General features: G+C 44.6%; 1 protein-coding gene across 1 annotated transcript in view; it reads left to right on the forward strand.

Moving 5' to 3' along the window:
* Positions 1 to 12,452, forward strand: part of CHD6 (chromodomain helicase DNA binding protein 6) — a 196,989-nt gene that overhangs the window by 167,309 nt on the left and 17,228 nt on the right. The window contains exon 36 of the mRNA XM_054979661.1: positions 73 to 519. Within this exon, the coding sequence (XP_054835636.1) occupies positions 73 to 519 (447 nt within the window). The remainder of the gene's footprint in view (positions 1 to 72; positions 520 to 12,452) is intronic.

Consider the following 12,452-nt stretch of genomic DNA (forward strand, 5'->3'; position numbering starts at 1 on the left):
TCATAAATGGATTCAGCTTCAAGATGTCGTATAGTCTCAGTCATAACTTTCTGCTCTTGGTTGTAAATACAGGAAGGTTTCTTGGCTCCCACATTTGTCAAAGATGAACACAAGCACCAGCGATCATATGAATTTGAGATGGAAAGAGATGCCAAGCAACGGAGCCTTGAACATCTAGTTGCATCTCATCCCCATCCTCCTATTGTATTGAATGGCTGGCGGGATTCTGCAGTGGATCTTTCAAGAGCGCCTGATGGATCTCCAGGAAGTAGCTCTCCTTTCTCCCTGAGCACAAGTATCCCTAAATTAGGAACAGTGAATCAGCTACAAGGCTCTCTCGGCATGGATTTGTCTGGAATCCTTCAGGCAGGGTTAATTCATCCTGTCACAGGACAGATTGTCAATGGGAGTCTACGAAGGGATGATGCTGCCATGAGGAGGAGGCGGGGTAGGAGAAAAAACGTGGAAGGTGTAGACCTGATATTTTTGAAGGAGAGGAGCCTCCAGACAGGGCTGCCGGTGAGTAATACTCTCCACCTCATTTTCTTCTCTCCGTGCCTGCTTTCTTTGGAGAACTGTTGAGTCCTGTTATGTCACAACTGACTGATTTTGAATTTCTTACTCATCCCATCTCAAGGCTCAAGGTAGGGAACTGTGTTCAAAAAATGAGAAAAAATAATTCACATCATATATCCTGTCCTGAATCATGCCTTAACAAGGCCCAAATTCAACCCATAGAAAGGGAGCAGGCATGTTTGCATCCATGAGAGATATAGTAGACAAACTGCATTTCTGTGATTATTTAAGTACTACTAGGTCTATGTTGGTACAAACATAGCATTTTAGATAATTTTCTGTTTGTTTTTCTGTGCATGAATTAACATTCAACATGACATATGCCGAAGATTGCAGCAACTACTTTCATGATTAGAAAAACTGCATATTGGTATTAAATACTTTTTTTTTAAAAAAAATGAGAGAATTCTGTGGTTTTCCATGAGTCTCCACTTTGAATAGTACAGTGCTCTCTTGATTACTCCACTTGCAAGAATCATTAGTTGTAGGGGCAAGCCAGCAGCAGTAATGTCTGCACCAACTCTGGGAGCTGATGTGGAGTTGGCAGTTAGTTAATTAACAGTGAAATTCTAAGCAGAGTTACTCCAGTCTAAGCCCACTGATTTTAATGGACTTAGACTGGAGTAACTCTGCTTAGGATTTCCCTGTAAGTCAGAGAATTGTTGTTATGGAACATAGGCTGTCCAATGGGGGCTACATTTCTCCTTCGCTCACTCTAACGTCCATGCTGTCAGCCACTTTTCCAACAAGAGGGAGGCAACCATAGTTACTAGTTGTCTACTGTCCCATGTAGTCAATTTTGTATTTAATTATAGTAAATTTTATATGTAATTAATCTCTGGGTAATCAGCAAAAAGTAACAATTTTTATATTGTATATGTCTTGTCATGAGATCATTTATTTTAAAGGAAGCATCACTGTGGGAGACTGAAGGTAAGATAGAGAACCAAGTCTCCATGAGGCAGTTCATTGAACTACTTGGAGGAAGGGAAGAAACAAAACACAAATGAATAACTAATTAGCTGGTCAAGGACTGTGTTTATCTGGGTTGGTCCCTCATAATACAAATGCAACATGGCAGATTTGCAGAATCTAAACAGGTTGGACAGTAGAAACACTGGATCGTGGAAGAATTGTTCCGTTCAACAAACTGCATAACCTGTCAAGACTGTGGGTTGTATGTGTGAGCCAAGCAAAGGAGGAATGGATTACTATTCTGTAGCGTTTAGGGAAGAAAATTAAGTTCAATGTCGGTCTTCTGTGCAGTTCCACATGGGGCTGCACATGCGCAGGCCTGCTGATCTGAGATATTTTGCAGCTTTGAATCCAGTAGGGGGCACCTCTCTCCCGCTAGAGTGCATGCATGGCCACTTCCCGCTGAAACAGCCCGCGCTCTGGGAGAGGTGGCGCCCTCAACCCTCAGTTCCTCTTTTGCTGCTGGTCTAAGATGTTCTCCTGCAGCACATTCCTCTGTTCTCGTGGCTTTGGGTCTTCCTCCTACGTTTTTGTTACACTTAACGGAGAGTGTGAGAGTGAGAGAAAGTTGAGTGGAGACATCCGTCATCTTGTAAGAATGGCTGAAAAAGCCCTTTTCAAAAGATGCACTCAGTGCAATACCAAAATGATGAGTGAGAACTGACAGGCACTCTTCGCCACATCTGCCTGGGGGAAGGACATAGTGTGAACTCATGCAAACATTGTCAGAACATCACCCCAAGGCTCAGGTGGAAAGAGCCACTAGGTTCAAAGCCATATTGTGGGAGCAGGCTCTTTCAACATCAACTAATCCCTCCACTAAAGCTGCTAAGGCCTCTGCTCTTGCAGAGCTAGCTGAGTGATCAGATCCGATGTCACCATTTGCTCTGATGTTGAGGGCTCCAAGACCTACAAAATCAACATCAGCACCACGGGCCTGACAACTCCTTTTGACTCCGGAGAATTGGAGTCCCTCGGAGCAGCCTCGGAGCTGACATTGTTCTGTCTCAGACTCACCAAGCCATTCGGATCTGACATGAATGCCTACGATCCAACAGCGTTCGAAATTGAGGGAATCCTCAATTGTGCCAGCCAGTGCGATGCACATAACTCCAGCTGCTCATTCAGATCCAAACACAGAGATATCTGAGGGCATGAAGGCACAGACATTGGAGTTTTCAGAGCCTCCGAGGAAGAAAGCCAGCTCTAAATCCCATTATCTCTCTAAATGGAAGGAGACTTCTGGCAAAACAATATCACAGCAGAGCCAGGAGAGCTGAAATCCCTGATGATCCACACGCACCCTCGATACGTTCTAAGTCACCATTGGTCTCCTCTTCAGAGGAAGAGGGAGAGTTACTGAGAGCAACCCCAGTGCCAAGGCATCAGGTTCAGAGACAACTGTTACCAGAACTGCTTTTTATAATGGGGAAATTAGCTTTAGCAGTCTGGAACTAAAATTAGCGTGGATCTAACCAATGTTTACGGAGGTCCCGATTCCAGACACTTTAGTGACAAAGAGGCAGACTACAAATAGGTTCAATTAACACGTGTATTTACTAATAGTGTGGCGTAAGCCTGAACTTGCACATACACACAAGAGAGCATACAAGGACTAGGAAATGCAGAGTAAGAAATACAGAGACGGTTGCTTGAGCAGGTACCCACGATGATAAGGGAAATACTCACAATCCTGAAGCGGAGCAGAGACACGACAGCGAGGTGGTCCAATGCCAGCAATGGGTCCACGGACAGACAGCAAGGGGTCTGGATAGGAATGGCACGAGCCTGGCTGGGAACAGGAAAGGAATGGCACGAGCACCATGCGGTCTGAGAGACCAGCTTAAATACCCCAAAACGTACCCTGGGGCTGGTGCTGTACTTGGTGGTTCTCACAGATTAAAACAAAGGCTTTAATGGGTCACTGAATGGCTTAGATGGGCCACTTTAGGAATCTGGTTGTGTTACAGTGACACCTCAGGAAGAGGGGACAAAGGAGGGAGGGGGAAATCCGAGTGGGCTGAATGGATGTTCCAGCGGACAGGGCTTGCCCTGATGTCATCAGCTCTGGAATGCGGAGGTTTCTTTGAGATGTGTTCTCTAAGTGCTTGGGATGGTCGGCACTTAGCTTCTTCTCCGGGGTGGCTCCTAAGATATACAGAGCGGGGCGAGGTTCTCTCGCTGCGGACGTGGTGTGTCCGCTTCTCCGAAATGGCTTCCCAAAGCAGGCTTCTTCCCTTGGTCTTCTGGCTGCCTAAGAACATGGTCGCCGGCGGGGCATGGCGGGGGCTGGTTAGCAGGCTGCCCGGTAGTAAGGGCAAGCTCGGGGACCGGTCCGCGGGAGGCTCCAGGCGGGAATTGACCAGGGAGCGCCTGGCCAGGCTCGCTGGAGGTTTCCCCGGCAGGCACCCGGTTGCTAACAGTGGCTTGGGCCCAGGTGAGGCAGGCTTCCATGGAGGCAGGGGGAACAGCACGTAAAACACAGTCCATAGCAGGGGACAGGCGCGGTCCGTAGCGGATGGCAATGCTGGCATGGGGCACACTTGCAATAAAGTCCAAACACACACTGAGAGGTCCAGATATAGGTCTGGGCAGGGTTGCCCAGGAAGAAAGTCCTTTGTGGAGTCATCCAGACATGGAGTTAGGCAACTAACACTGTCTATTGCAGCAGCAAGGTAATCAACAAGCAGGCAGGAAACTGACACGTGTATCAGAGCACACACGTGCAGGGCAATCTTTGGTGCAGCAGTAAAACAGCAATGCAGGAAACTTTAACACAGTTCATGGCAGGCCTTAAAGCAGGAGAGGGGGCCTACTTGGCAACACAACATTTATACTCTGGAGACCCAGCCAATATTGCCTTCCCTATGATTGAGGAATTTGTAGAACTAATGTCTTCTCTGTGTGAGAAACCAGCATTTGTGTTGCCTACTTTCAAAAAGGCTGAGGGTCTGTATAAGACCAGAGGTTAAATGCCCTTTCCTGTTTACCCATCCCCCTCCATCATCTCTTGTCACTGAGGAGGTGCAAGCCAGACATTGACAGGGACCTCATTCCATATCCGCCGATAGAGAGGGGAAGAAACTTGGTGGGCTTGGAAGGAAAATCTGTATCTCAGCAGCCCTGAACATAAAGACCACAACTGACATAGCAATCATGGGAGCTTATCAGATTTTCCTCTGGAGCAAGATAGCAGTGTACAGTGACCATCTGCCAGAGGACCAGCGAACACTGGTAAAAGTGATCCAGTAAAAATGATTCAGGAAGAGGCATTGAAGCTGTCCAAACAGCAGATTAATGCAGGCAGTAACGTGGCTGATTCATCCACTAGAGTGCTGGCATTGGCGATACTGCTTAGAAGACAGCCTTACTGGTAGAGATACGGAGCAGAGTGGAGGACTTATCGTTCGAGCACCAAATGCTGTTCTCTGCAAAAACCAATGACTACCTCTCACAGAAGCAAAAGGATCGACAAACTGTGAGGTCTTAGGAGATCTTGCTGCCAAATCAGCAATCAGGATCAAGAGTTCCCCAACAACAACATCATTCATTACAGATGGTATTACAGATACCATCCATAACAGTATCCTCAGGGCTGCTCAACTCCTGTTAACCAGGGGCAATATCAAAGATGGAGGCCAGCACATAAACCAAGGCAAGAGTACCTGCCTGCCCTCTAACAAAGATCAGGCTCAGAACCCAAGGCAGTTCAGACTAGAATGGAAACAATGTATAGTATTTACAAGGGAATATTTACCAATACCAGGTTCTACCGTTTGCTACGCCGCCTAGAGTCTTTACAAAATGCATGGCAGTGGTAGTCACCTACCTTAGAACCCAGGGATACTCCATATAGCCGGTTTAAGAGCGTGGGACTCTAATCTGGAGAGCTGGGTTTGATTCCCCACTCCTCCACTTGAAGCCATCTGGGTGACCTTGGGCTAGTCATGGTTCTCTGGAGCTCTCTCAGACCCACCCACCTCACAGGGTGTTTTGTTGTGGGGATAATAATGGCATGCTTTGTAAACTGCTCTGAGTGGGCATTAAGTTGTCCTGAAGGGCGGTATATAAATTGGTTGTTGTTGTTGTTGTTGTTACAGTATTTGATGACAGACTCACCCTTTTTCGTTCGACATAGAGTCTTACCATCTCAGATTTATGGATGCTGGAGATGATTGAAAATAGTTATAAAGTTTAGTTTGACAGTTTACCATGTCTGAGTCTTCCTCCAAAGTTTATATAGGACTCCTCATCTGCTCTAGCCATAGAACTAAGAGCATTATTAGAGAAAGGGGCAGTTCAACAAGTCCCCACTTACGAATCCTAATGAGGATTTTACTCGTTTTTTCCTGGTCCAGTAAAAGGATGGAGGGTTCAGACCCGTATTACATTAGGTCCTATTGTTTTAAACTATTTTAAAGTGTAAGTTTTATTATAATGTTTTTATTGAATGTAATCCACCCTGAGCCTGCCTGTGTGGGAAGGGTGGAATAAAAGTAGAAAGAATTAAAATAAATAAAATAAAAATTTAAGGAAGTTAAACAAATATGTTGAGGTCCACAGATTTAGGATGGTGATCCTTAACATGGTGTTACAATTACTTCCCCCTAATTCTTGGTTTGTTGTATTGGATCTCAAGGATGCATATTTTCACATCCATCCTTCTCATAGAAAATTTCTGAGGTTTACATTTAAAGGGAATATTTACCAATACCGTTTGCTACGCCCCCTAGAGTCTTTACAAAATGCATGGCAGTGGTAGTCGCCTACCTTAGAACCCAGGGATACTCCATGTACCTTTATTTGGGCAACTGGCTGATATCAGCCGTCTCTAGAGATCTGCTACAGGAGCAGATCAAATTGATAATAGAAACATGCCATAACTTGGGACTCACAATAAATTTCAAAAAGTCTAACTTGAACCCCTCTAGGAAGGTGCAGTTTATAGGAGCTATCCTTGATGCCTCTGTAAACAATGACGAGAGCATGGAGGATACTATCCCTAGTCAGATCCTTTATAGCCTATAGAGATGTCAGCATTAAAAAAAAAATCAAACTCTCCTGGGTGTCATGGCAGCTACAACAGCTGTAATACTGTTTAGCCAGGCTACAAATGAGGAGACTTCAACTCTGGTTCCTGTCCCTACACTGTCCAGGGGTACACTCTCAGGATAAGAAATACAATATACCTAGAACTACAGTCTACTACTATGGCGGTCAATAGATTCACACTTACTAGAGGGAGTTTATTTTGGCATACCTAATATTGAGGAAACGCTTACCACGGATGCTTCAACACTCGGTTGGGGAGCTTACTGTGAACATCTTTCTAATCATGGCATGTGGCTGGAAAGTGAGCAGAAATTACATATCAATATTTTGGAGTTGAGGGCGATGCATTATTCACTTATCTCCTTTGCAGAAATGGTGAGAGGCAAAACTGTTCAAATACTCAAAGACAACTGCATTTCTGAGCTTTACATAAACAGGGAGGCATGACTTTGTGTATGGAGGCCATACTCATTTGGGAATGGGCCAACAGACAGAGTGCATCGCTTCAGGCCGTTCACATCCCAGGAGCGAACAGCCTCATTGTAGATAGACTGAGCACATTAGGCTCCTCTACTCATGAGTAGTCACTGAAAGAATTGTGCATACTACCTCTGTTCTGACAGTGGGGCTTCTTGGACGTATACATGTTTGCCACAAGGGAGAATTGAAAGACGTCCTTATTCTGCTCAAGAGGGGGATTAGATCCAATGTCTTTAGGAGATGCAGTTGAAATAAATTGGTCAGAATACCTATTTTACGCTTATCCTCTCATCCCTCTAATTGCTTGAATGGTCAGCAAAATAGAGACTGAAGGAACAAATGTGATTGTAGTGATGTTCTGGTCTCACCAGCCATGGTTCCATTGGTTCATCTTCGTTCTTCTGTGCCTCCACACATGGGACTGTGCAGGCGCAGGCCAGCCGCTGGAAGATTTTTCATTGCTTTCCTCAGCTCCGAAGGGGCCGATGGCCCAAACAGATGGGCATGATCTGTGCCTTTTTTGCCTTGGGGAGGGTCATATTGTCCCAACGTGTAAGATCTGCCAGAAGTTTACCCATAAGGCCAGACAGGAGAGGTCTGTGCGCTTGAAGGCATTGCTGTGGCAGAAAGTGTTGGATGGAGAGGAGACTCCCAGATCACCTTTGGTGGCGGGGAAAACTCCGTTGTCCTCTCCAAAGGCTGCCCTTAGCTCCTCGGCCGAACGGCATTCACGAGCGGGCTCTGTGGCCTCTGCTAAGTCGGTGTCGATATCTCGACTGGCGAGTATAGCAGTATCAGAAGCGGGTTCACAAGTGGCGATGTCTCCGAAATCGTCGAGAGAAAGGGTGTTGTCGAAGTCGGATCCGAAGAAGTCGGTTTCGGGATCGGATCCGATGGGGTCGGATCCTACCTGCCTGTTGACTCCGACGCCGGATCCGAAGGCAACTGCGGTTTGGAGACCACACACCGCTTGCAAGAAGTCTTCCACCAAGAGGGCGTCGGATCCGAGAGCCAGCTCGGAGCCGCCATCAAAGAAGCCGAAGAAGTCCAAACATCGACACTCTCGGTCCCCACGGCGCAAGTCTGCTGATGAGGTGGTGCTAGTATCTCCACGCACGCCTTCCCCTCATCTGAACTCTCCAGACCGTTCTGCTCCGGAGGAAGTGCCGGATCCGGGTGTGTATGTCATGGTCTCGAGTGAGCATCGTTCCCCGTCACCGGAACCGAGCCCGGCTGCCTCTCGTCGGATCCGATGCACACCCAGAGAGCGCTCGTCCGCGTCGCCAACTTCCTCCACTCGGAGTCGACTCCCTTTCTCCGATGTGGAAAGTGTCGGTTCAGAGCGTTCCTTGGCATCACGACACTGGCAGGCCTCCTATATTCCACCTGCATACCATTGCCAATGGAAGGGGGCCCCTGCGGGGTATGACTCCTCGGATCCGAGGCCATCAACATCCAGGCAGCGTGAGTGGCTACCTCCACCGTTTCCAGCTGATGAGGTGTCGGCCAGAGGCAAATTTCAACAACTTCCCAGGATACTGTATCTTCTCACCTACAGGGGAGTCCAATATCATGACATTCCCAAACAAACTGACAGCCTGGTTGATTATTCAGTAGGGAAACTTTGAGAAGGGGATTCTGAGGTTATTCTTAATGTTAGGAAACCTAACACCAGAAAGTCTTATGCCTTCAAATGGGGCAAGTTTGTTGATTGGGCCAGGAATAAGAGTTGGATCCTTATGATTGCTCATTAGCCCAGATATCTACTCAAGCTCAAACAAGATGATGTATCCATCTCATCTATTAAAGTGTATTTAGCTGATTCAGATTCATTTTATTTTTTTTTAAAGAATTTTTATTGGATGGGTTTACAAACATAAACATAATAATCATTATCATTTTCCATCCCATTACATTTCTCCCCTCCCTTTTCTAGTGACTCCCAACAGTTTTCCATACCCAACTTAACCTAAAGAATATATACTATAAATTCTTAGTCTATAATAGTATATATAATATATAACTATATAATATATACTAATCTAATCTATATAATTGTATTAACTATCTTAATATAATACTTATCTAAATTAAGAGTATAAAGAATATATAAGTGTATAATAGGCATATATACTAACTAAAGGACTTCTGCTATTACTATTACATCACTAAAATATCATTACCTATAGAACCTTATTATTCAACCTTACTACTTCCCATATAGATATGCTATCTTACTCTTTATAATACTATAATACCAAACCCCTATACTACTCCAATAAAATATAGTAAAATATACCCCCTTTTAACCTTAAGTAAGTTTCTATCTCCCCCTTAACAGCTATCCAAAGACCACAATTTCCCCTTCATGTCCCACTTTTAGTTTGTCCATTTCTGCCATATCCAGAACTTTCAAAATCCAGTCTTCCATAGATGGTATCTCCTGAGCCTTCCACAACTGTGCATAACACGTTCTGGCCGCCGTAATCATATAAAATACCATAACTCTGTCCATTTTATCAAAGTCTTCTATGTTTATACATAATAACATCAGTTCCGGGGTTTTAATTATATTCCTTTGTAAAATATCCGACATAACCTTTACTATTACCCCCCCAGAACTGTTTTGCCTTTTCACAGGACCACCACATATGATAAAATGAACCTTCATGTTGTTTACATTTCCAACATTTATCAGACATCTGACTATTACCGTTGGCCAGCTTCTTTGGTGTTAAATACCATCTATACATCATCTTATAAACATTTTCACGCACTGTGGTACATGCTGAAATTTTAACTGTATTTTTCCATACCTTTTCCCAAGCTTCCATTGAGATTTCCCTATTGCAGTTTATTGCCCATTTAACCATCTGAACTTTAACAACCTCCTCCTCTGTAAACCATTTCAATAATATCTTATATATTTTAGAAATCATTTTCTTCCCCCCCTGAAGCAAACAGTTCTCAGTCTCGGAATTTTGTAGCCTAAAACCATTTTTTCAGATTCAGATTCGTTTTATTGTATATGGCCATTGGCCTTCACAATATCAAAACACTCTCGAATGTCAGTATAATACATAATCAAAATGATCAGTTTCATCCACCTATAGACAGGAAGACAGTTTTTTCCCATTACACTTTGAAACAGTTTCTTAAAGGGTTACATAACATGTTTCTACCCGTTTCCCACATTGTTCCTCAATGGTTATTACAGCTGGTATTAGCAAAGCTGTTAATGAGACTCTTCGAACCTTAGCTACTTGTCACCTTAGGGTCTTATCTATGAAGGTGGCACTTTTTGTGGCAATTACCTCTGCCAGAAGAGTAAGCGAACTGGCAGTATTACACATGGACCTACCTTTCATTAAAACCCACATGGAGAAGGTGGTACTTAGACCTATATATGAAACAAAAGAGAGATCACATAATCGGGGGAATATTAATCAACAAACAAACCAATGTATAGCAATATAATAAGTGTGAACAAAGTGCATAATTATAAAGTGCTCTAGTGCTGTTTTACAAGATAATAACCATATACAGTCATGTACATCAGATTATTCCCCTAGTGGGATATTAACTAACTCTAGACCTAGTCTGGAATTTCTCCCAAAGGTGGTTTCCAAGTTTCACACCTCATAGGAGATCATACTCCCAGTGTTTATCCCATCACCAGTGTCTAAGGCTGAAAGGACACTTCACACACTAGATGTATGAAGGGCGATTCTCTTTTATCAGCCTCTTGTAGATCAGACATCCAATTATTCGTTTGTTACATAGGTCCGAATAAAGGGAAATGGGCCACCTCACAAACAATTGCTAGGTGGTTGGTCCAGGCTATAAAACTGTGCTACAAGTAGGCTAACCTAACTTGTCCTTTGGAAGTTCATGCTCATTCCACAAGGTCGCAAGCATCTTCAGCAGCACTTTTTAAAAGGGTACCTCTGCAGGAGATATGCAGAATGGCAACATGAACTTGAGCTGACACCTTCATCAGACATTATGCTCTGGATGTGCTCAATAGGAGAGAAGTGGCAGTGGGTCAAGCAGTCCTACAATCACTGTTCCAGTGAAGAACCCATGCCTCCTCCTTGAGAAAGTGGCTTGCTAATTTACCATGTGGGACTGCATAGAAGACTGACAATGGAAATGGTTGTAATTACCTGTAACTGTTGTTCATTGAAGTCTTCTGTGTAGGCGCACACATCCTCCATCCTGCCCCGCTGTGTTCTCTTCACTACTTACCTGGAGAGTCAGGTTTCTCGGGAGAAACTGAGAGTTGGGGGCGCCGCTTCTAGACGATGGGCTGTTTTGGCAGGAAGCAGCCACATGTGCCCTGGCCAGGGGGAGGTGCTCCTTGCTGGATGAAAAGCTGCAAAACGTCTCTGATCGGCAGGCTTGTGCATGTGCAGTCCCATGTGCTCCTGCACAAAAGACCTCAATGAACAACAGTTACAAGTAAGTGCAACCATATTTTTTAAATCACATGTCCCTTGTCACATATGTGGAGGATAATTCTCCTGTAGTAGTAGTTCAGAATAATGCTGCTGCAAGAGCCATCATGCCTTTTCCTGCCTTCTCTTTTAAGGGTGAAAAACCGGAGGTTTATATACCTCTTCCTCAGTCAGTTCTCCTGCCTAAGGCAGAATTGTGGCAGGCTTTTCCTATTAAGCAAGGCTGATTGCCTCAGGTTTTCCAGGCATTTCTTTTCTCCTGCTACCAGAGAAACATCACTGTCCTTAAAACTGGGCCAGGAAAGCCAAACCACACAGCAAAGAGAAACAGACAAGTTTACGTGTGTGCACGTGCCCTGTCACACTTTGTCCCTCTTTTTGCATACTACTAATAATTCTGGTTTAGTGCTATACAGTGTAAACTCCAGTTTGGGAGACTTAATGAGTGGCTTGCTCTACTGCATACTCAGGACCTTGAATAGTTCTCCATGATTCGTGTTCTGACATCAGAAGGCAGGTGAACGTTTTTTTTCTATCAAGAGAAATGTAAAGAGGCTTTTCTTACCTGGGTTGTAGGAATTTAAGGTGCCTCAATGTTCCTGAAAACAAGAATAAACTCTGCTGTCCTGTTGTCTAGTCCAGTCAAGCTGTATGCAATGCCAAGCTGTATGCAATGTGGTAGATTTGTGTGATAACAGAGAGATCCATTTTTTTAAACAACCGATGCCTGATCAGTACTGCTGCTTGAATGCCCTTGCTCAGATAGCGGTGCTGACCAGGCCAGGATTCTGGCATGTCCAGCTTCTTACTGACATTCATCCCAGCACTGTCCCACATACAGCTGTGTTAGTAGGTAAGCCTGTGGAACATCCTTTAATTTTGCAGATGATGCCCCAAGTCAGGAACGACACG

Source organism: Eublepharis macularius, chromosome 5 (genome assembly GCF_028583425.1).
Source record: "Eublepharis macularius isolate TG4126 chromosome 5, MPM_Emac_v1.0, whole genome shotgun sequence".
Classification (NCBI taxonomy): Eukaryota; Metazoa; Chordata; class Lepidosauria; order Squamata; family Eublepharidae; genus Eublepharis; species Eublepharis macularius.